Here is a 24807-nt window from a genome sequence, read left to right as displayed (position 1 = left end):
TGAAAGTTACATTAAACTTTCTTTTAATTGAAGACAAATAAAAGAACCAAGGGCTCAAACACATTTTAAAAAGACATCTGTTCCCCACTGTCTTCTCTCGAGCAAAATATACAGCACATATATATATATATATATATATATAACAACTACATTCAAGTACCAAACAGAATTTACATTTTCCCAAACAGAGAAAATAATGCACATGATTCACATACCTTAAACCCAACCATGCATAAAAACACTGCCAATAAATCAGGAGTTGGACATAATTCATCACACTACTGTGTATTATTCTGAAGTATCGACAACGTCATTGGAATGCATTAACACTTGGGAGTGTGGGTTTGTAATGTTTAACCCTGCTTTGAAGTCCAACTGTTCAGAGACCTATTTGTTCAAGATCTGTTCAAATTTAGGGTTAATAAAAGAAAATCCATCAAATGCAGATTGATCCATGGACTCGATCAGGTTTTTGTCGCTGTAGGACAATTTTGGCTTCTCACTCAGAAATTCTCTGTCAAAGTTGTTGTAGTCACTTGCTGATTTCTGTGTTAGAGAGGAAAGATAGTTTGAGACAAACTTTTTAATTTATTCCAGAACAAATTACTTAAATACAAAAGGTTGAGCTCCCTCCCTTCTTCCCCTGCTTTAGAGAGAAAAAAATAAATCTCATTTTATCCTATTTTAACAAGACCGTAAGATTATAACTGGGTGATTGCTTATTAGTAGTTGAAAACAAACAAAAAGACCCTCAAATAGCACCAGCTTGCTTTGGAGAAGAACCACATGGATTTATGATAATGCTGCACAATTACCCAAATATTATCTATTGGCAATAACAATGCAGCATTTACTTATATGTAAACCCAGTATTTCTTGCCATTAACCAAAATGTTTATATTCCTGAGAGCATTTTACAGTCTGTACTTATTCAGAGAAAAAAAGCAGTGTCCTATAGCAGCTGCTTTGTGTCTGGGTAAAATATTTGTGTGTGTGTTTCACAAAAATTCACATTCCTGAAGATTACTGAAGACACTGTGAACCTCCAAAGGTTACTGTCTATAGGATCGTTAGGTTTCCAGAGTTCCCACTTCTATGGCAATGTGAAACCTTGTGTTCTTGAAGAGGCCAGCTGTCCTCCATCAAGTACATAAGTACAACTTAAAGAGACTGTTACCTCCATATCATTTCACCTGTTCCAGTAACAGGGGCGAGGAACATCAACTTGGATTTTTAGCCAGGTGAGATGGAGCAGCAGCATCCCACAGTGCTACAGACTATGAGTTACACACAGTCTGTTCCTCAGATGTTTTTTTCAGGTAACATCAGGCATGTACATTAATTCTAAATTCAGTAGCATCGAGAATGCATCTTTTTGCCCCCTTGGAGACTCTCCAGTTGGTTTGAAGCAGCAGAAATGCAATGCTTGAACAGAACACCTGCAGACAGGTACCAGCTGAGCAGCCTCAAGCTACTGGTGCTTCTCCCATGTGGCATTGCAGAAAAGGAAAGCACAAGGAACTATGAACACTTCTAACCCAGAGGAGAACGGGGATCAGAACTATCCGTTGGTTTTCCTGAAGATTTTATTCATGAAGGAGCTCCCTGAGAGTGCACAGGAAGGCAAGTCCTACTAGGAAGATCTCTGGGCAGTCAAAGCAATACAGTGCACCTTGTTATAACTCAACCATCCAAGAACAAGGGGGTTACATATATATATATAACTGTCACTTGTAAAATGTGAGGAGACAATGGCAGTAGGATACTTTGAGCAAGTCACCCCTTCCCCCGAAGCTGCTGTTTGTTACAGAACAAAGAACAACTCACGTACCACTTTTGGCTTGAAAGGAGGGTCCACCTCCCTCTTCTCTAGCGCTGTCCAGTTGATTGTTTTGAAGAAAGGATGGTCTCTGATATTCCCAGTGACCCCAAGTCGTTTTGCTGGATCCCTTTCAAAGAGCTGCAAGAGAAGACACCTGGTAAAGCCTTTTATCTGCTCAAAAGGTACGTGGCAGGGGAAGAGTAACAGATATGCTGCTGAAAGAACTGAGGTTGCTGACAGTAAACAGTTCATTAGTAATTAATCTGACCTGGATTTCCCTTTGTAAGAGCAATTTGCTTGCTCAGAAACAGCTCCTCTCCAAAGCCTAGATTTGTCCCTCCTTGGACAGAGACAGTATCGGGACCCACACACGCTGATCATCAGTCCTACCTTTTCTAATATATCCTTTGATTCCTTGGTAATCCAGCGTGGGTAGTGAGGGGTGTCCACTCGGATTGACTCAAACAGTTCATCCTCATCATCCCCGTGGAAAGGGGACTGGCCAATCAGCATCTCATACAGCAGGACCCCAAATGACCACCAGTCCACAGAGAACGTGTACCGCAAACCTTGCAGGATCTTGTTCCGCAGAGGAAGAAGTACAAGCAGTTAGTAAAAGGAAGCAATATATCCCAAAAAACAGGAGAGAGAGAATTTTAAGACAGAATCTTTAGGGCATTTAGGGAAAGAAAAGAAATCCATCTCTCTGAGAAACTGTGGACACTGATGCACGTCTGCGGTTTTATCCTTGGCTGCTGTTTGTGGGAATGTGGCCAGCTCTGTGGACAGGTCTTTGCTCTCATTCAGAAGTTTTCTCCATTAACTTTAAATAACCATACACTTGGAAAACATCTTCTCTAATGTCTTTACAAGATGAAGGGAGAAGCAAGTAGTGATGAAAAGTAACTTACTACTAGACAGGCTTTGACATAATTTATAGCTTTAAAACCTAATACCTTAGTTGGGCTACTTTGCAAATAAGATTTTAAAAAAAAATACAACGCAGGGAATTTAACTCAGTGAGATTCCCCTTAGAAGCTGCTTTTGTTTTAATTCTAGTTGTTTGCAGGGGCACAAGTCTGTTCTCCATCTGCAGTGCACACAGATAGATTCATTCTGTGGGAGCCCTCTGTGTGTGCTGGCTACAGAAAAAATGAAGCTCTTAAAAACCTGAGCATTTTAACTTTTCAAAACCATGTTTTTAAACTTGCAGCTGTAAAATACTTAAGAATTTCAAGTACCTTCTATAAGGAACTCAGGTATAATTTTTTTCTCCGCGCTAATTAGACTTTTCTGAAATATTAGTCTACAAAGAGATGATTAATCACAGCAGCCATTTCTAACATGAGTGCATTAAATCCACCCCACAGTGTGTGGCTGTGCCTTACTGACCTCGGGAGCGATGTAGTCTGGGGTTCCACAGAAGGTGCTTGCTTTGTTCTCGCCAACAACATTTTCTTTACACATTCCAAAATCGGCTATTTTGATGTGGCCTTCTTTATCAAGCATCACGTTGTCCAGTTTTAGGTCTCTGCAAAAAGTGTTTAAAAAGAGTTGTGTTTTAAGTGAGTCATTTTTGTGTTCAGATGCACTGATAAACACCTCCCTGCAGCAGAACAGAAGCTTTTCAAGGAAATAATCATCCATCAATACAACCCATACTTTTGTGCATTGGAGGCAGGAGGGACAAGAGAAGAATTCTCTGGTCAGACAAAATAAGAGGCTGAGGTACATATATAGAGTGTGACCTTATAATCCTCTACATTTGCTTTCAGATCTAAAAGCACAGCCAGTGCTTCTGTTGCTTCTGGAAGGCAGTGTGAGTTAATATCCCAGCAGCTGACACAGCAGTGCTGCACCAGCTCTGGAGCTCAAAAGAAGGATTGTGTTGGATTCTGAGCCTTTAGCAGGAGTGTGACTGTTTGAAGCCTGCCCAGCTCTTAACACTACCTGTGACTTGTTCCTGGTTACAGCACCAGCTCATGTGTTGTAGCCATGGCCTGTGAAGTGTTCTATTCATGCCTTTTTTTTTCAGAATAACACTATTCAATCAAGTAAGAGCTTTTTCCCAGCAGTTTCCAAAAGCTACATTCCCTCCTTTTGACCATGATGCATTTTTTTGTCCATCTGGCTGCAAATGCACATACCAAGGAGGGCAGGCTGAAGAGAAAACTGTACAGCCCTCTGCTTACCAAGAAAGACTGAAATAGAGCAGATAATTTAACATAAGAACAGGGCAGTCTTTTCTCTTGGGTAGCTGAAGTTCCCAGTATCAGCTACTCACTCACATTGCTCAGAGCGTGAGCTGCAGCTCAAAGCAAGAGTTCCTGATCTAATGCAGTGCTCCATAAATCCTTCCATGTTTGGACACCAGCTGCTGCTCACCTGAGCAAATCTGAATATATATGAGATGGGAAATACTCACAGTAACTTAGGGCACTGCACTCACCCAGCTACAGCAAGTCCTAAAATCTTTTGTATGATGTGCACTTACATGTAACACCTACTTAAAATTGCTCCGAGTCAGGCTCTGGGATTATACTGGTGAAATCTTATATGAGATGGGAAAAACCAGTACCACTGGTTTTGCTGGTGTCTTGTTGGAAAAGGGTACCATTTCTCTGAAAATATTTCATACTATGAAATTCTCCCTGGAACAGTCTAATTTAAGGTAGGGAAATTTAACAGCAAGCCTAAAATTGCTTTAAAAAATCTGGGATGGAAGGATTTCATGCTGCTGAAAACAGTTTGATCCTTTCCTGTATAAAAACCTGCGTGAGGCTATGGGAATAGAGCTGGGAATGTTATGTGCTTTCCTGGATTATGGCTGTCTTCTCTGAGAGGCAGATGTGCTTTTAATAATTGTCTTTCTTACCAAGGATTCCTGTAAGGTTTCTCCCCTTTACAAATGCTTTTTAACTAGACTCTAACTTCAGAAAATTGGTCTGAAGGATGGATGCTCCAACAGATGTTTCCTGTTTCTATAGAGGGAGATGGACAATACCAGATGTTTGGGGCATGTTTAACTAAGGCCTTTTGAAAGGCTCTGAAGCACAGAGACATCATTCTTTGGACCTGTTTGTTACATAGGTGAGAGATGTCTGAGCAAGTAGTTACCAAACAGTGCTTTCAAGTTGAGGGTGGGGTGAAAGGGCTGAAATTGAGAGGAAAACTACATTAAAATAAACTTCTGATTTCTTGTAGTGTGGATATACACAGTCAGAAGCAGTGGATCAGGGTCTGGCCTCTGGTGTGGCAGAAGCATTGATGTTGTGGTTTCACCAGAAGGCAAAACCAGGCAACTTTCACCTCAGTGGTTTGCACAAAGCCAATGGGGATCCAGAACCCTCAAGGACCCTCTCCCTCACCTCCAAACTAAACAGACTCATGATTTGAAGGCAGTGCTTAAAAATAACTGAAACAAAACTGCTTTTGTGTTACACAAATATCATTCCATCACTCTAGTTGCCAAGGAAAAAACCCACACAAACAGAGATTCATGTCAAGCATGTTAATGGCCTTGGAACTACATCAGATCACTGACAGACAGCTTATACTTGTTACATTAATCAGGAACTCAAAGATGCACAAAGTGCTAAGACAAACACCAGGTCCCACCCTGGAGCTGGCTGGTACTCACCTATAAATAATGCCTTTGCTGTGAAGAAACTGGAGCCCACATAGAATTTCAGCTCCATAAAACCTGAAAAGACCAAAACATCTTTTAATCCTTGCTCAGTTTAAACACAGTCAGTGCAGATAGCCAAGATATTGCTGTAAGCATCTCTTCATGGAGTGAGAAGCACCGTACAAGCCTTTAAATCCTACTTTATGTAGACAAGATGCTGTAAAGCTGCAGGTTAATCCCTTCACCACACATCGGCAGTGTCCAACACCAAACAGCAGAGGGGACACGACTGCAATTTGCCATAACGCTTCATTCCACTTCCCTCGGGGAACACTGTCCCTCTTCTCCTCTTTAATAATAGTCTTTGTGTGGTTTTAGTGATATGCACATGCCTTTTGAAAGACAGCTACTGGGAGCTCAGTCCCCAAGGATTGCTTTAGGAGGGACTGGGCACTAATGGTGAGGTTAGAAGCAGGCATCACCTCTCTGCCTCTGCACCTGCCTGGCTGGAACAGACTGTAAACAGAAAAGTAGCAGCACTTCAGGGGTATTCTCCTCAAAAACAGAGGTGGTAATCCAGAGGAGATAAAGGAAAACACGAAAAGAATGCTTCTCCATGCCCCAAGAAGTATTAAAAGCTTTTTTTTTTTTTCTAATTGAACAATTATAAAACTATTTCCATTTCTGTAGAGCAGAACGAATGTTGACCCAAAACTTCACAAATAGGCCTAGGGGATACCAGGAGAGGCTGCCAGATGCAGAGATGTTTGCTGGAATGCAGGTAAGCTGGAGGAGCTTTATCCAGATTTTTGCTGGGGAGAGTGGGAAGGGAGCTTGCCCTTTCCTATACAGCTGGCTGCTATTTATGCCAGACTCCTTGACCTGATCCCATCCAATGTTCCTTAGTACAGTGCCTAGTAACAGAGGTCATTTTCCTGATGCTTATAGGTAGGTTCACTACCCTGCACTGTTACTTTTTAGGTCTTGCATGCACCCACTCAATATTACAATTAAATCTCTCATGGCTTTGGGCAAGAGAAGTAGAAACTGACCTCAAACTAAAAATGATAGATAAAGTAACAATAATAAAATATTTTTGCATCTTTTAAAGATCACTGGAGCTGAAAACTTCAGCCATAGGTAACTGACACAACTGCACTTGCTAAACAAAGCACCCATTTTATTAGTATCTTGTGAAAGGTACAGGTGTTCCTGTGCCATCATGACAACTTATCATAACAATAATCTAAGTGCTGATTATTTTTGCAATTTTTTTCCATCAAAATACTGTCCCAAAGGACACTGAGGCTGTACCTTTTTCTTTTCACTGCTGGCTGATGTTGCAGTCTGTTTTGCACCTCTAGTTACAAGCATCCCATAGAGTAAAACATCACACTATGTAATCACACTAACACATCATTAAGTGAACTTCTTCATTGTATTAAACCAGTGCCTAGAAATACCTTTTCAATCATCAGCCATTGAAATTCCAGGGCAAGTAAGGGGCAGCAGCAGTAAACCCAGAGACTAAAATCCTTCCTGGAGATGGGGAATGGAGGGTTGTGGACTTACGTTGCTCTGTAGAGATCAAAACGCCCCTTGTCTTGTATGTGGAACATCAGGTCTCCCCCATTCAGGAACTCCATGACGAAGAACAGATGATCCTGTTTGCAAATAACCAGGGAATGGAACAATTACTGATGCTGTTCCAACCACAGATGAAGTAGCAATGTGCCTATGGAGGACCAAGCAGCCTCCTCTGCTGAAGGATTTCTCTGTTTCATGCACACCCTGAGAGCCTGGAAGGCTCCTACAGAGTTGAGTGGCCTGGTCTTGTAAAGATAAATAGCTAATCTTGTATTCTGTGGGTTTCTAGACTTCATAAAAATACACATTTAAACAGACTTACTGACTTTTACCTGTGACAGTCATCTTTTCTCCTCTCATTAGGGGAAAGTTTGGATCAAGGATTTAAATTAAACTGCCTCTTATTCTAGATTGCATAGATTATTTTCTGATCTCATTCTGTCCTCATCAACATATGTTTGGTCCTACTCGTATTTACTTTCCACAAGGCCCGTGAACTATTGCACAGAGCACAAGAAAAGGAAACTCAATTCTTGCACCACTAAGTTACTTTCATCTGACTGCAGATAACAGCATCCATTAAAAGGGTCGACCTGTTGTGTTACTGTCACTACTGGGCCTTTTCTTACCTTTGTCTGAAACGTGCAGTAAAGATGTGTGAGAAATGGATTTTCCCATGCAAGTGCGAGGACCCGCTTTTCCACCATGGTACATTCCACGTCATCATCAATTAGCACCACGTCTTTTTTCAGGGCTTTGATAGCAAAGAATTCATTCTTCCCTTTCAGCTCAGCAAGCAGAACCTACAAAGAATAAAGGGTGAAGCTACAGCATGGCTAGGAAAGACTTCCTACTGATGGTATCAGTCAGGGAAAGTCAAAGGTGTTCATAGCAGGGGCAGTGACAATTCAAAAAATACATTTAAATGGGATAGATAAGGGAGAGTTGGGAGTGTGAAGTGCTGGACATAGAGATGAGATGCAGGCACAGTAGTTTTCAGGCACAGTGGTTTTTCTATCAATGTCTTGTGAGTGTATAAACAACAGCCATGTAAAGCCTGTTCCTTCCCTAGAGCTGTAGTTTCACAGAGAGCAGCGAACAGAGGCCGTGGAGGTCACATTGCTCTCCCAAATATCCCCCTGCCCCTGCACTGGGGCATTATGAGGCTGTTTCTGTACAGAGGGCATGAACCTAAAATATCCATTTGCACTGTGGTGCATAAAGGGCAATTCCTCTGCCTCGATACTAAACAGCCCACAAAGTGCTGTGCATTATGAATCACACTTGAGTTCAGACATGATCCAGGCAATGAATTTCTAGTGTCTCTGACAAAGATGTCTATTTACAAATCTGTTGGAAGATTTTCAACCCAAGGAGCTGTAAGACCTTTCTGGTTAATGGAAACAGCCTGTCACATTGCAGAGATCAAGCGAGGCAGACACCTTAAGCTCTCCAAGTTTGTCACATACCTTTCCAAAGCTTCCTTTCCCCAGTACTTTGTGGAAGACAAAGCTGTCTATGCTGAATTTTCTCCTTGCAGCTCGTGATGCTGTCTTGGCTGTGCTTCCCTCCCAGAGCTTATCGTACTCGCTGTTATCTGCTGATCAAAACAGGGAGGTCCAGGCTCAGTGTGTGCAGAAACACTGCATGACTCAGATCCCTGGACAGGAATTAGGTGCTGGCACAGCATTTCAATGCATCTGCTGTTGGAATACTGGTGAACCTAAACATAAGGGTCACCTCCCGTGGTTTATAGCAAAAGTTTAAATTACTCGAGCGTACTTGGATTTGGATTTGAATGGAACCTGTGATTGTTTCTGATGCTGGGTTTAAGCAATACCTGGGTATTATAAAAATCAAGACCCTTAACTTTTTCCTGCGACTAAAATATAGAACATAATTTGGAGAAAAAGATACAAGGACTGCTTGTAAACAAACTATTTATTTATCTTCCCTTAGCAGAACAGGACAGTCTCTCAGCCTGGCCACATAAAGAGATCTGATTTATGCCCAATGCTGGCTAAGTAGCACGATCATACAGTTTAATCCTGATTATATCCTAAAATTAATAACTTTTTTCCTGCCCTCTGCTGCACAGACCTGCTGGGTCACTAACAAGACACTGATGTTAATCATGAGATGATTCCCATGTGTGCCCTGTAACTGCCCAGCATTTGGGACAACCCAGGCAGGAATCACAGGGGCTGCACCCTGACGTAGTACTTGCAAGAGGTTTTGGGATTTTTATCCCTCTGCTCTGGCAAAACAAAACAAGTATGCTAAGTAATATAAAAATATTTTTTTTTACTGGGCATTTGAACAGAATTAATTCAATGTATGGATGAATATATAAAATCCTGTACACACCAAACCCACACATTATCTCTTACGGAGTCTGGTCATTTCCATCTGGTAAAACATTACTTCTGCTGTTGCATTTAATTTTGCATAAATTATCATAAGTTAGCAGTAATGAAAATAAGCTTCTACAATGCTTGAAGTCTTTAGCAATAGTGAAAAAACAAACACCAAACAAAACTTTACTCTGAACTCACAGAGATGGGATTCCAGGCATTTATCAAATGTTATGTAAGAATTTAGTGCGGCCAGGAGATGGTAAAAAGAAATACCTGCCTTTTTTTTTAACAGTGCTTATTAAAAAAGATTGTCTAACACAAGGCAAGAATAAATAACTACTTAAATTGTCAGGTAAGTAAATGGCCATATGGAAACATTTTCCCTTTTCTTACCTGTTGTATCTCCTCCTGGAGCTTTATGTTTCTTATCAAAATCTTGATAAATACCAACGCTTTCTACAGACCCAGAATCGGACCTTCGTGTAGATTTCTGAGGAGAAGGAACACTTGAAATTATATTAGCACTACTACTTTAAAAATACAGTAATATCTGTAAATGTAACGTGATGGCAGTATAAACTTTTCTTTTTAATTATTAACTCCCAGTACACATCTTTTCTCAAGAAGTTTGGCTCATAGACTCTTTAGCCACTTTCTTTACAGCTTCAGATCAGCCAATTGCTTTATTTCCTTCACTGCAAGAAAATAAGTCACTGAAATTCCTGGACAGTCTGTGTTGTATTGTTCATTGCAAAATTATTAAAGGTACAGTGGTTTGGATTCACACTGGGAACAAATTAAACTGTGGGAAAATGTCCCCTTGGATGTATGTTCATTTGAATGAGGAGATGGGAGTCATACTGGACAAGCTTAGGTCATATCTGTGTATGACATCCATCTTTAGCACATAGAAACAAATTTTATGTGTGAAAGATCCCCAAGATCAAATTTCAGTAAGGAAAAGATTAAGTTTTTCTGGGTCATGAAAGAGCTGGCGCAACAGCTCTCAATGTTTTCAGAGTAAATATCCTGTGAAAGCTTAGGAACACACAGCTCAGAGGAAGCACTGTTGGCTTTTGTGATATATTTTCCTGTTTTATTTCAGGGCTTGTGTCTGAATCTTTATTTGCAAGTCAGAAGTCAGCCACAAAAGACAGTCATGCTGCAGCAGGAGATGAACAAGCTATGGGGCCAGTGTTAATTCCAGAGCAGTTTCCCCTGTATGTGTGTGTATATATATATATATATATATATATATATATATATATATATGTATGATTAATAAAAACTGAGAATGTCTGGTATATTCCTCTTTATTAATTTAATTTTATCATTCAGGTAGAATTTTAAAGTTGAAACATGTAAAACCAGACTTCACAATTAGATTCCACTGTTTAATCAACTAAACAGAAAGGGTGAGAATAACCTTGGCACCACAGAACTGGGGCTTCAGGAAACCACAAACCTTTTAAAAAATTCTTTAAGTGGGATCCTCCTCCCCCATTCCCATTTTAGGCTATTGATATCTTTGTTAGTCTCTATATGTATCAAATTAAAAAAGAGAAAGCTGTTTGCATTTCCTCCATTCCAAACTCAGTTCCCCATAAAAGTGATACAGAAAAGATGATGTGAAAACCCCAAGACGCTCTGAAAACAAGTAATTACCTGAAATGGCAATAAAGCATACCTGGCTAACTTGATTTAAAGCTTCAGCTAGCAACTTCTGGTTTATTCCACATAGGTTTGCCACCTTCTTCTGGCATTTATGATGCACATTCATCCCGCATTCTAAAAGAAATGTAAGGATGGTTATGCAAGCATCAGGAAAATAGTGTCTGACATTAGAACAAAAAGGTTGTTTCTCTGTGCAGTTCAGAAACCTTGTTGTAAGACCAGGCTGGACATAGGCCTGTCATTGTTAACAAAATTGCAGGTTTTATCTTTAACTCAATGAAGGCTACAAAAATTGTTCACAAGGAAAAAAACTCCTATCACCGTTATTTTATTCTCAAAATCTGTTACAATAAGGCTCATCCTGCCTTCCTGTGGGAGAATTATAAAAGCAGTATTTACAGTAAACGCTTTCAATACACTTTTAGGTGCTACCTTGAGTCGGAACCACCAAATTTCAGCTATTCCCAAGGTAGTCATTTTGATTATACCCAAGGTTACACCTCCACAGTGTGTTCCCTGACTCCATTACCAGCTCACCTTGGCTGAGCTGTCACATGAGCCAAGTGCCTCTTTGTCTCTCTCTAGTACAGAAGCCTTTCCAACCCGCATGGATGAGATGAATCCCATCCTACACAACACACAGAGAAATGCACGGTGTGTAGCCGTGGGGATGGAACCCTGGGAAAGCATGGAGAGGTCCCAGCTGCCTCCCCTCCCGTCCTCACCTTCACATTTGAGCCCTTGCTTGACCAGCCCCCAGAGCAGGCTGCCACAGTGGTCACAGAAGGTGGGGCTCATGTAGTTGTAAACTCTGAAGCGATGAGGCATGTCAATGTTGAACCTTTCCTTCTGGAACTGAGCACGGGGAGAGACAGGGGTGAGGCACTGCCCAGAGCAGGACCAGCTTCTGACAGAAAACTGCTTGGATATTACAAGCCTACAACAATTTTATATTAGCCTTACATCCCTCATCTAGCAGGGAAAGGATCTGCCCATCAAATACCACCCAACTGCTGGCGGGGCTTTGGGCTACTGTTCATGCTTGAAAACTTTGTCCACTCCAGGAGAAGACAGTCACTTGGGTTGTACAGCCAAGCTTCTCCCAAATGGAGTTGGCAGTTTCCATACAAGGTTTTTGTTAGTTCAGGAGTGTTTAATTACATAATTACAATATAAATATATTGTTCCAGCTCTTACCATTGTGTCCCTGCTGTTGGCTGCAGTACCAGTGCACCTCCCAATGATTTTATCAATACACTTCTTATGAATAGCAGCATTGCATTCTTCAAGACATGCACAAGAAAAAAAAGGATTCCTTCAGATAATAAATACATGGGATGAGGTGTTTGCATTTCATAGCAGAATGTGAAAAATACACACCTTTCCATCATACCACAAACCCCCAAAACTTCTTTTCCATCAAGATGATGATGTTTTTTGAGCTTATTCCCCCACCCCCCACCTTTTCTTTTATCATAAACTTTATTTCTAAGCTAAATCAGCCTCCATTAGGCAATGCTACCAGCATTTGATAACAGAAGAATAATATTATGCTTTTGTGTTTTACCCTTTGATATCTCCTCTCTGTTTGGAGTAATGCACAGAGATCTATGCTCAGTCAAAAGAGCTTTTCAATTCAGCTGTAAAAAACCCTTAATAGTTGTAATTCATTTTAGAAAAGGTTTCACAAAAGCTGCTGTCATAAATGAGTGCAACTTTTCAACAGCATTAAACTCTTCTGAGAACAGCTGAGTCTAAATCTTGATACTAAAAACCCAGGTAGGAATCTCAATTATATTCCTTCAGTTATTGTGCAAAACTGATATTTAACATCTACTACTACCACCTATGGTGATGATGCACTGTGCTATGCATATTTACAGAAGATTTTTTTCAAGAGTAACTATTAGATCTTCAGAATCACGTGGAAAGCAGTAGAATAAAAATGTAAAAAAAAAAAAATCAACTTACGCCTACATTTGTATCCCTGCTTGTTGAGTCCCCTGAAAAAAAAAAAGTTAAAGAAGGAAATAAAAAAACATACATTTACAGGAATAAAAGATAGGTTTTTTTTAAATTATTATTATTTTTACCGTGTCAACCAATTAATCCTTTGTCTATGGGAATATTTTTTCCTATTAATAAAGTGATCTAAATTCTGCTAATCAGAATCTTCTGTCTTAGGAAAGCAAGGTTTAGAAGGTAAGGTACTGTGTTTTGACAGACCAGCAAATTAGGAGGGGGACCCAGAAATGACAAGATTTCAATCACATGGGAAATCCTCCTGATCTGCCTTAGGACAAAAACAGTTTTACTGTGAAAGGGATCCAACTTCTGGTCCCCTATGGGTCTTTACTCTGCCATCAGCCACTTCACATCTCAAAGTCTGAGCATTATTTTCTCAGATCCACCCACCCCATTCTCTTGTGACAGAGCTGCTGTTGATTATAGGCCAGATCTCACTTGATGCTGATGGAATTTTTTCAATCATTTCACTGGCAAAGATATTCAAGTTCTGGGTTTTAATGTGAAAGAGACAACTGTAGTTTCCAAACACATATGAATTTATGTGTCATGTTTTGTCTCGATGTACCTGAAGTGAATTTTGCAGTTATCTGGGGGTGGAGGAAACTTAATTTTTCCTTCTTACCATACAAAGTCTTTGCAGACAGAGCAAAATGTAGGTTGTCCAAAGAAGGTGGCAATAAACTCATGATTTTTGATGTAGTGGATTTTGGCTTGTTTGATGGCTCCTCTCCTGTTAATAGTTACTGTCCCCTCGTCTTCCTTCATTGACTGTTTGCAGTCTAAGGGGGAGACAAGAAGACACACTTTTAATACTTAAAGGCATTACAAAGATTAATATTTGCTTCTCCCAAACGTTCAGTTTGGTTTTCTGTTTCAGAATAGTGTTTCTGTTCATTTTACACCTGCATTCTGCAGACTTTCAGCCCAACAAGGGTGGAACACACGCACACAATGCTTCCTAAGGTGTCTCCATGTCCATGCCTGCAAGCACTTCCCAGCTCCTGCTTATGCAGAAAAAGCCTTCAGCAGATGAGCTGAGGGGGAAAAGCAGGAATGGAGCACAGTTTTGCTAGAGAAATGACAACCACAGTTGTTTTTTGAAAAAAATCCAAGCTCCTATATGTAATGTGATTTATGTTTAAGATAAATAAACATTTTATTGGAAGCAGGAGGGTCAGCAGAAGCCTTTCCATTCTGCTGCTCCACGTGCCCTCCTGAACCAGGACTACAGCAGAACTTCAGGTGAAGTGCTGCAGGACCTTCTGAGTCACCATCAGACCATACTACTGGAAGAAGGTTTTCTTCCAGCCTCCAGGAGCAGTAAACCGTGAGGACAAATGAGATTTTCAGTCAGACATTTAGATTTTGCTGCCTCATAACATTGATGATCTCTCAACGTGTCTCAGTCCCATTCCTCTCCCCTCCCATCTCCCAGCAGCAAAGCTTAGGGCAAAGGGATCTTGCCATTTGGAGCCTGGGAATTGCCACAGCAACAGAGTAAGGAAAAAGCCAGAAGAGCATTTTTCCCATTGTCAGTACAAAAGTTTTCTTACTTTGCTCCATCGCATTGTTGCCTGTTATCAAAATCAGTGCTTTTTGTACTGATAGAAGCAGATTTGTTTTCCTTTGCCAAGTCACACTCACTGCAATGCCTGAGCTTACTAGGAAGTTACCCAGGAGCTCTGGCTTTCTTGCTGCTGGCTGCACTTGGTTCTTGTCATTTTATTAGCTGGCTGCCACCACTGCTATTTCATTAGACCCCTGAACCTGGAATACAATCCATCATTTGACACCATTCCGAGTGTCCTAAACTAATTTATCTGTCAGCCAGCTGCAGCCAGACAGCAGCAGCATGTACTGCCTTAGCAAAGAAAGGACAACATCAACTCAGGGATTAAGGGAAGATTAAGCATATTAGTGAGAACAAAGTTCAGAAGAGATCCCCGAGCTTTGCTACCAGGTATTAATGCACTTTTCTGAGAAACTGGCAACCTGGTTCAGAGAAAAACCCATCCTGACACCCTCTGAAAGGAGCTCACGGTGTGCACTGTGACACCCTGGCACTGTGCATGCCCCTGAGTTACCTCTGCCCCCGCAGGAACATGATTCATTTTTGTTCTTCAAACAGGCTACTGAGTTCACCCAACAAAAACTCTCATCAGCTGCTGCACTTCAGCTTGTGGAAGTCGGCAAACAGTCCTATCTCTTTGTTTAATCCTGCTGAGCAAATACACAGACCTCACCCACTGCTCCTCAAATGCTTCAGGGAAACCACACACCAAAGTGTGTGAGCAAGGAAAATAAGGTGGTTGAGAGTCAGCAGTGCTTCATATACTGTTTGCTGCATGAAAAAGATGTCTTTGTAAGGAAGATTTAATCAGTAACAGCAACAGAACAGAGAAAGATGTTTTGCTTTATGGCACCTATTCCATAACACAAGTAAACCAAGTGTTTAGTGAGGAACTTACATGTGAACTGGATGTTCATGCTAAACTGGCTTCTCATGCTAAAATCCTTGGAGCAATTGCCAATACTGTGTGCAGAAGTCTCTGACAAAACTTGATCAAGATAAGGGAAACAGTGGTGTTTCCTCCCTGCCTAGAGCACTGATACCAAATTTAAAGAGACTGGCATTTTTTTTCTGAGAGGGCAATTAATAAACTAATCACTTTGAGTGATTTTTTTTTTTCTCTTTCCACACATACTTTAACAGGGAAGAATCCTTGAGCACAGCAAAACTTCAAAATCTGCACATGAGAACACACAGGCTTCACAACCAGCTGCCTTATTAAATACCTTTGCCAAAACCAACCAATATATCCAAGTATAGCTGGAGACATTTTTGTATTTTGGTTCAGAAGCAGCTGAGAGGTTTAGAGAGCAGCTGTAAGTCAAGTGCACCTGAAGCTGAGGTGGTTATGAAATGATAGTGTAGCTCATTCCAATTTACTATGGGCATGTTTAACAAGTTATCTCTAAAGTGTAAATTAACTTTAATGCCTATTGCTCCAGAAAAGTTTCAAGCAGTTCAGCCAACGATGGACTCAACTGGGGAATAAAGGCTTAATTTCAAAGATGCAGAGACAATTAACAATTGCAGGGAAGTAAATTTCACAACAACTCTATGGATGCAGGGTGGAGATAGGGGAGAGGGAGAAACACAAAGGGAAAAACTTTGCTTCCCTCTCCAAGCAAGTCAGGATTCCCATTGATAAAATGTGTGTCATGAACTACCACATGGTCAGGAAGAGTCATGTACAAAGCAGCTGAATCAGCAACTAGAATCCAGGTGACCTCTATGGCCTGGACTTGAAATTAATCATTTTGAACCCAGCACACACCATTAAACATAATCTATTTCCTCTATTGGGAGCTGTGGTTAATATTTATCACTGACACGTGCATGTATTTCAAGGTCCCTTCTCAAAACTTGCAGTTGATCTGACAAAAGCCCCCAGAACTCCTCCATGCTGTATATTCATTAAGAAACCATTAAGCACGGCTGTGAATTGACAGTGCAGCTCTCCAGACATGCTGTAAACAGACCACTGTATTCACTATTTAATGGCAGGAGCAGTCCTGCTGAACATTTCACAGCCCTCACAGCCACTAACACAACACCCAACCCCATCACCTGGAAAACATTTACTAAAGCAATATTGCCAGGGCTCTGCTGAACTGTAATAAATCTCAAGGTGAGATGTCAAACTGTCTCAACTGAACCTCAAAAGTCCAAGGACAAAAGAAAACAACCTCAGAATAACCCCAGTAGTTATTTAAAAAGAAAGAATTGAAAAAATATTTACCGTCTTCAGAGTTAATTTTTCATTTTAACCTGCTCATTTCACGGTGCTGTTTGTGAGCAGAGGAAAGATAACAGTGCTACTGCCAGAGACTGGGAACTGGGACTTCACTTCAAACAGGGACAGGCAAAACGTTTTATGAGCTGACTGATGGCTCAGGTTGAGATTTGCCTGAAACTGTATAATAAATTGCAAAACCAACTAACATTTCTGTTCAGTGCCTGTCTCCTTCTGCTATTCTACAGCCTTGCATTTGGCTTTGTTTGAAATTTAAGTGCACCTTCAGGTCAAGAAAAACATTAATCTCATAGAGCAATCATTAAAAGGGAAAGCTTTTTCCTCACATAGGAGACTTTCTTAGCATGAACTGTCTCAGTGGAAAATTGCTCTTTAACCTGGTCCTGGAGAGGATTGCTTTAAAGATCATCTTTAAAAAAAAAAACCCACCAAAAAAAACCATTTACAGAAATAAAAGTTTCCCAAAAGCCTACAATTCTGTGACATGAACTTGCTATGTTAAATCATTGTGGTCTCTGTGATCATCACAACATTTCATTTACAGAGTACTGATAGTGATTGGTATTTCTTTTTTTTTTTTTTTTAATGAAACAAAACTTTCTCTTTCATTCTCAGTACCTGTGGATTTTACATTGCTGATATTTAAGTAGAAATACCAATAATTTGCTTATTGTAGAGGCCAATACTATTGTCTCTGAAGGCTGGCACATAATCTCAAATTACCTATCTCGGCCCCAAGCAGTTATACAATGAACTATAGCACAAATGGTCAAAAATGCTGTTACAAACTCCTAGTAGCACCTCGTGAAAAGGTGTGTGTGCTACATGTGACAGTGTGCACATTTCCACTGTAAGATACACGACAAATAAGTTACACTCTGCTCTGCAGAGCCTGGGACACTCACGGGACATGGGCTTCTTGCCGGCTCCTCTGAAGAGGATCCCAGAATGGTTTGGGCAGGAAGGGACCATCAAGACCATCTAGTTCCACTGCCCTGCCATGGGCAGGGACACCTTCCACCAGACCAGGTTGCTCAAAGCCCTGTCCAGCGTGGCCTTGCACAGTTCAATGAAGTCCTGCCTGGCCCCTGAGCCAGCACCTCCCGCTGTCCTGCCCGACACTCGCAGAGCACTGAGGGGCTGCTCTGCAGCTGCTTTAGGGTGTCTCTGCTGAACCAGCCTTTCTGAGGCATTAATGACGCCAACCACCTTCTAGAAAAGTGCTAAAACAAAACACCAGAGTTTTAACAAGCCCTGCTTTTCAATCCAGGAATAAAAAACCCCCACACTGCAGCCTCTGTAGCGCTCACACCCGCTCAGAGCTGCTGCGCGAACATGGCCCGGGCTCAGCGGACAGAGCACTTCTTATTTTACACTTCAGTAAGTGCTTTATATAACCCTTCTGCAGAGACACCTGATACCTCATTTGTTGTGGTAAAACAGGGAATAAACTGGAAAATAAGTTCCCTTTTTTCTTTTTCAAATTACAAAGGCATAGTAAAACTAACCTTTAGACATACAGCATCTAAGTCAAATTTCTACCAAACATATGAACTATATCAAATTTTCTCTGCTCCACACAGCATGTTATCTACCTTACCAACCACAAACACTGCCAACCTGGTGTTTATGAAATCACCACATCTGCAAACGTCTCATTTTCTTAAAGAAAATCGGAAAATAAAGCCAGAAGATGTTATTAAATTCATGCAATTACACTTCTAGGAGCAGGTTAAAGCAGATGCTAGGTGCTGCTGAATAACCACCACATCTGCCAAATTTCTAGAAATAGTATTTTCTTAGTTAAATAATCAAATCATACCAACATCCCCATGTACAATTATAAGAGGGCTTTTCAGCCCTCATCACAGTTATATACTAATAATGTGACAATCCTTCTACAATACACCTCATCCATAGAGAACCTTTCTTCAGATCTTAATTTAGACAATGTGCAGACTGTGATAGCAAATCTGTTATTTACCCTATTGTTTTTCAAAGGTAACTCAGAAAAATTCTGAAATCTCATGCTTCCCCAACATTCATCTTGACACACAGAGAAAAACATATTCAAAATCTATGGCTCATGTTCCTCTCCCGTAAGTCAGACACTTGAGATATCAAAAGTTCACACACAAATTACTCACCTTCTGGTACTTCCAGTGGCATTTTAAGGAAAGAACTCACTAACCCTTTCTGCAGGAAGCTAAAGGCAGCAAAACAGCAATTCAGAAACTGAACCCAAGACACAAGCACACTTCCAAAGCTGCTAATGCTGCACAAGACACTCAGCAGAGTGAGGTCCTGGGTTTTCTTACTGGATAAGGTCATTAACTACATTTGAATAAACAAAGATCAAGCAAAGCATTAAACGTATTGCAACTCCCACCTATTAAAACTAAAGCTGCTTTAGAGAATTATAACCTAGTTTCAATACTACAACTAGAGAAGGAGGGACAGAAGGAAAACAATGGTCTGAAATTGAAATTGAGGTCAACACCTTTGTTCTCACGTTTCACGTACCAGAAGAAAAAAACTTTAAAATTTCCAGCACAAGCTTATACTCAAATCACAGGACAGAAGACAAAAGAAATTCTTTGACAGCTCTAAGTCAAGGCTCTGCAGTCCCCATTTTACAAGGTCTAGAAAGCAAAAAGACCTGTAAGACTTGGAAGACTTTTCATACATAGCCCTAAACTAACTGGCCAGGCCTCAGTCTGCACAAACAATATACAAATGAAAAGTCTCAATGTAGCCTATCATGGAGGAAATTTTAATACCATGATTCCATGATTTTTCTTCTCTAATAATATACTTATTAGTGGAGTGATAACATGCTCATTTCTCAATACTGCTCTGTACCTTTGAAGCAGAGGAAAGCAGTTTTCTCTAAAGATGGCAGGGTGTTTTGCTGCTCAGAAGGAAGGTTTGAAAAACAGCAGCTTTAGTTTGTAAAACAAGCCACAGAAAGAATTAGTGACTTTTGCAAAGTGCTTGGAGATTTTCAAACAAAAGGTAGCTCCTGTAACTCAAAGATACTAATGGTGGCAATACCTTCAAATAAACTAGGGAACAACTGGAATACCAGTTTCAGAACAAGCCTTTTTTAGTATTTTAGAAACTCAGCAACCATAGAGTTCTATATAGGAAAGCAGGTCAGGGAGAGAACAAACTGGTATCTGTATAGGAAGGAATGTGAACTGTCTCTGAGCGTTCAACTATTAACTAAGGGTTTTAGCAATGTTAAGAATGGAGGTTAATACAAACATCCTTGTAATGCACTAACAAACCTCTCTCATCTAACACTGGTAACTGCAAATTTAACTCAAGGAAACATTTACAGCAGCGCAGTGATGAGCCACAAATCAGTGTTTGCCTATTTAGCAGTAACATGAGGGAGGTTTATAATTTTGAGGAGTAGTAGTATTGATATTTGATATGTATTGATATTTGCAGTGTTCACATCAAGTACCAGATTAAGTAACTTTCCTTCACGAAATGTAGATGTATAAAGGTACTGAAATGTCTTGAAAGGCAGTTTTCCACCACCTATGTGGGTTAGTTACCAAAAAGGTATCAGTGGCTAATTTTATATAAAGCAGAAGGTAAATAGGAAGTTGTTGCAAAGTAAAGATGGAAAAGGTGCAATAACAGCTGAATCTTAACTTGCCAATTAAGGTATGATTGCATGAATTAATGATCTATTTGGTATTCAGGCTTCATCCACAACCATCTGCAATCCCTAATAAAGGCAATGAGAAGAACTGCAAGAACATTGCATCTATTTTTAAATGATTTTGATTAGTAAGTAAAATTATTTTAAGTAAAATTATTTTAGTGCTTACAGCATATGCGTATATTACCTTCCTACTAACAGCTAATAATAAATTATGGAAGGTTTACACATTTACATCTCTATTTTTCCTCATGTCTATGTGGAGAGCAGGAAATACATTTCAGCTTCATCAAATAAGCAACTGAGAATACAGAAATTCGGTTTGTACTGGTTTGGTTGAGAAACTTTTATGTTTCCAGGAGAGCTAGATTTCTGTATGTCTCGTTAAATTGATAAGACTCTCATAACACCACTGCCCTCTGAAACAGCCTTGCACAGGAAACCACGTCAAAGATCAAGGTTAAGGTGTTTTAATGTAATGGCCCACAACAGTCTGAATGCAAACCAGAGTATTACTGCAGCATAAACAGAGAGCTTTGGATCTTCAAAGAAACACTCTTACCTACTGACTCTTAAAAGTTCCACATTGTTTTGAAATTCTGCTTTATAGAGTCAACTTTTCAGAGACAAAATAACAAGTATATAGGCTGGGGTTTTTTTGCCATCACAGAGATAAAATGTCAACTCTGAAGTGTCATGTACTGTACATCACATTCTATCTTCAGTAGCTTTTCTAGTATCTGCTACACAGATTGTCCATATGGTACAAAAATGGATGGTACCTTCACAATTAACTTGTTCTATGAGAGCAAAACTGTGCTCCCTGTGTATGTATCTGTGGGGAAAGAAACCACCAATGCTTCAAAACTTCCTGCTTTCTCTCTCCACTTATTATTTATAAACACATGGTAATAAAACTTGTAAGACTGACAGACTAATATGGCAGAGTAGTTATACTAATTATAATATTATTCCCAAGAAATAATGGTGTCATGACTTCCAGTATGGGAAAGTTGTAACCACTACCCAAGCAAGTTGTGAGTTTACAGCATCTCCTTTAGGCAAGGATTCCACAGATACACAAATCCATGCTAAAATACTTGTTTTTATTATTGTACTTTCCTTCCTAGTTGCTTTGCAAAGAGTGTGTGTATACTTCTGACATAAACAGCCTGTTTACTTTTTCAACTCGTTTGTCAGAACATCGACTAGATTTGCATTTGAATACTAAACCATTCATTCCTTGCTACAACCAGTTTCCGGTGAATCCCAGGAAACTCTGAATCCCAGGAAACTCAGACCCACTTCTCCAATCCACAAAAAAAAGTTTCCCACATAAGCTAGAATAAGAGATTTAACTTCCTTGCATATAAAAAGGAACTGATACCTTTTTTATTGTATCAAAACATGAGGACAGACATATCAAAGATACAAAAGTATCTAAATCCAACAGCATTTAGAGGCACAAAGGCATTTAGAAATGAACAAATCCAACCATGTGTCCACATAACAAAGAAACCCCTAGAAAACAAATTAATAACATCAGAAAATTCTACTCAGTACCCCAGGTGGTATTTTTTTTGTGAGCTACATCCTTTGTTCTGCAAAAGGACTTGTAGATATTATAACTTTTTTCACATAAGTGACTAAAAATAAACAGTTGACATTACCTGCATCTTCCAAAAAATACTGCACAGCCATCAGCACCTTCCCCTGAGGTTGTAGGTCAAGCTATGGAAAGAAAGATACCAACAGTGAAGTGTGTGTTTGACTGAATCTCTTAGGAATTTAAACAGTTCCTTCTAGGGACTCAAAGCAGAATATTCAATAACTGTTTGTTTACAATCATCTTCCATATCTCACTGTTGCAGCTGAGTCAGGGGCTTTTATTCTCTTGCTTTTACTCGTGTGTATTGCTTTGATGTCTACCCAAGAGTTCAGCACAGTCAGAGTTCACATTGTTTGTGCATGTCCCTCTCCCCTTTCTGCAAAGAAGTTTGTTGGCTTCTGTTTCTAATATTAGTAAACTCAATCTGCACAGGAACCCAGTTTTAAAAGAAAAAGTCTATACAATCCTTTATACTTTTATAGAGAGCACAAACCATAGTGATATCAAATGCTGTTGCCTGTAATGAAAAAAAGTGGTATCATCAAAATTTGTTTTCCTTTCCCCCTCAAACCATTACATGTGGTTTCTGTGGCAAATTCTACAGACCAGCAAAACCAAAAAAAAAGCGTCTTTTGAGCCAATAGATGAGGTCAGTTCCTGTGCTCAGAAAGTAGCCACTAATTCTTAAAATGCTGCCTTTAAAAAAGATAAGAAACCATTAAGAATGAAAGAGTGATTCAATCTTCACTTCAGCACAGAGCAAAGTATCCCTGGGTTACACTAAATACAACTTTGGAAAAAAACCCCAACTCCCAAATAAAACCAAACCACAGTTAGATTAGATACACCCATGAACATATCCCCACAAATCCCATCATCCTACTGGGATAATGACTAAGTTTCCATCTTTAAGGCAAAGTCTGACACTCAGAACATCTGCCCAACAAAGTTCCCAGAAGGCAAAGACCCCAGTTGCAGCTACTACTGCTGGGCTGCCTCTCCACACAAAAATAACCTTACAGGCTATATGCTAACTGAACTAACATCTCCTTGCTGGTTATGATGGTCTGTCCAAGTCATGACAGGTTGTACAGAGAAAGTTTAACACTGATGATGTCTATGTGGCACTTATTCTATGGATAATAATAATTAGAGGATTGCAGACCACTGAATTGGCTAAAACTGACCACTATTAGTTTTTCACTCTTCTGAATAATTATTCTTGTCTCAGAATTCAAGTTAAGGTGTGGAAAAAAACCAAGTGTAACAGGTGAATACAAACCAGTGAGATCCTACTGACCTAGGAAAATCTAAACCCCTTCAAGTTTAAAAGGCGTATGGCATTCATTCAGCTTGGAAGAAAATGTGAGGAATTAACCTTTTCCCTTACCCAGAATTCTGCTTTGCCATTGCCCTTCTTGCACCGCTCTGCCAGGACCGACACACCCACAGTCACCTCAGACAGAGGCTCTTCTGCTGCTTTCATCAGCACAATCTGGATCACCCGCCCCTCATAAATGTGGGCATCAAACGTCGACTTCCATTCGGGATACATGGTTGGTTTCCTCTGAACCAGAGTTTTTCCTCTCTCTGAAAGCCAAAGTAACCCCAAAGAGGACAGAAATTGTAAAATCAAATAACGTAGATCTAGTACTTCAACTCAACAAAATAAAAAATACTTGTACTGATACTAAAAGCAGATTTACTACTTCTTTTGCTGTGGTTGGGACGAAGTTTAAATATTCAGTTCAAACGTTCATGACTTGGAAGGCAAATCTCACCCTGACAAACAAGGCATGCAAAGGCAGTGAAGGTGTTAACACGTAGCCAGAGACCAGGAGGTACAAACCCCATTGAGGAATTTCAGAAGCTAGTTTAGTCAGTCACAACTGGACAGGGAATATTTCATGGCTCCTTTCTGGTATAAATCTCCATGATGTGTCATCTGATCACAGTGAATGCCTACTGCTCAAAGATAAATTAAGGAACACCTTACACTGACCCAGTTTAAATTGAAATCAGCATCTGAGAGATGAAAGGCTTCACATTTCATTAATCTACTTCCAAGTTATGAATACAAGTGAAATGTTGGGATAAGTCACTCTCCTTGACATTGTACGCTGTCTATACCATGACTGCTACTTTTTAAAGGACATTTCAGGGCCTTATCTGTCCTCCCTAGCACATGCAGACCTTGTGTCATTAGGGAACAAGAAAAAAGATGAAATAACATCAAAAAAGTATTTTTCTTTTTTTTTTTTTTTTGAACATTTACCCAATCTCCCACAAGAATATCTCAGCAGACTCCTTTGTTAGGAGTTTTACAGTGCTTCACTGTTCTTATTAGAGGGATTTTTTTTTTTTTTTTCTTTTCACCAACAAAGGTTGGACTGGATGATCCTTGTAGCTCTTTCATGCCTGGTATTCTATGCTTCTAATACACAGCTTCAGTCTCTCTTGCTACCCATTAAGCTAATTTCTTCCTGTCCTTACCTCAGGCAGAGAAAACAGCCAGTGACTGCACAATCTATAACAAGCATATTTCTAGATCTGGGTCTCTTAGTCCCATCAACACATCCAAAATGATGTTGCCTTCCAAGCAACC

General features: G+C 40.0%; 1 protein-coding gene across 3 annotated transcripts in view; it reads right to left on the bottom strand.

The window, feature by feature from the left end:
• Positions 1 to 24807, bottom strand: part of PRKCD (protein kinase C delta) — a 60918-nt gene continuing 36111 nt past the window's right edge. The window contains exons 3-18 of one of the 3 annotated variants that reach the window (XM_032698632.1): positions 23593 to 23792; positions 22264 to 22324; positions 13719 to 13875; positions 13040 to 13071; positions 12266 to 12351; positions 11794 to 11923; positions 11082 to 11182; positions 9788 to 9884; positions 8507 to 8634; positions 7667 to 7840; positions 7023 to 7114; positions 5463 to 5525; positions 3215 to 3353; positions 2213 to 2401; positions 1832 to 1960; positions 1 to 546 (exon numbers count right to left, since the gene is read on the bottom strand). In XM_032698632.1, the coding sequence (XP_032554523.1) occupies positions 388 to 546; positions 1832 to 1960; positions 2213 to 2401; positions 3215 to 3353; positions 5463 to 5525; positions 7023 to 7114; positions 7667 to 7840; positions 8507 to 8634; positions 9788 to 9884; positions 11082 to 11182; positions 11794 to 11923; positions 12266 to 12351; positions 13040 to 13071; positions 13719 to 13875; positions 22264 to 22324; positions 23593 to 23792 (1937 nt within the window). In that variant the 3' untranslated portion in view covers positions 1 to 387. Of the gene's footprint in view, positions 547 to 1831; positions 1961 to 2212; positions 2402 to 3214; positions 3354 to 5462; positions 5526 to 7022; positions 7115 to 7666; positions 7841 to 8506; positions 8638 to 9787; positions 9885 to 11081; positions 11183 to 11793; positions 11924 to 12265; positions 12352 to 13039; positions 13072 to 13718; positions 13876 to 19064; positions 19198 to 22263; positions 22325 to 23592; positions 23793 to 24807 lie in introns of those variants that run through there. The other 2 variants (XM_032698631.1, XM_032698633.1) reach the window with 2 other exon arrangements.

This window comes from Chiroxiphia lanceolata, chromosome 11, assembly GCF_009829145.1.
Source record: "Chiroxiphia lanceolata isolate bChiLan1 chromosome 11, bChiLan1.pri, whole genome shotgun sequence".
Classification (NCBI taxonomy): Eukaryota; Metazoa; Chordata; class Aves; order Passeriformes; family Pipridae; genus Chiroxiphia; species Chiroxiphia lanceolata.
The sequence above is the reverse complement of the archived record's forward strand: the minus strand, read 5'-3'. Positions and strand labels throughout refer to the sequence as shown.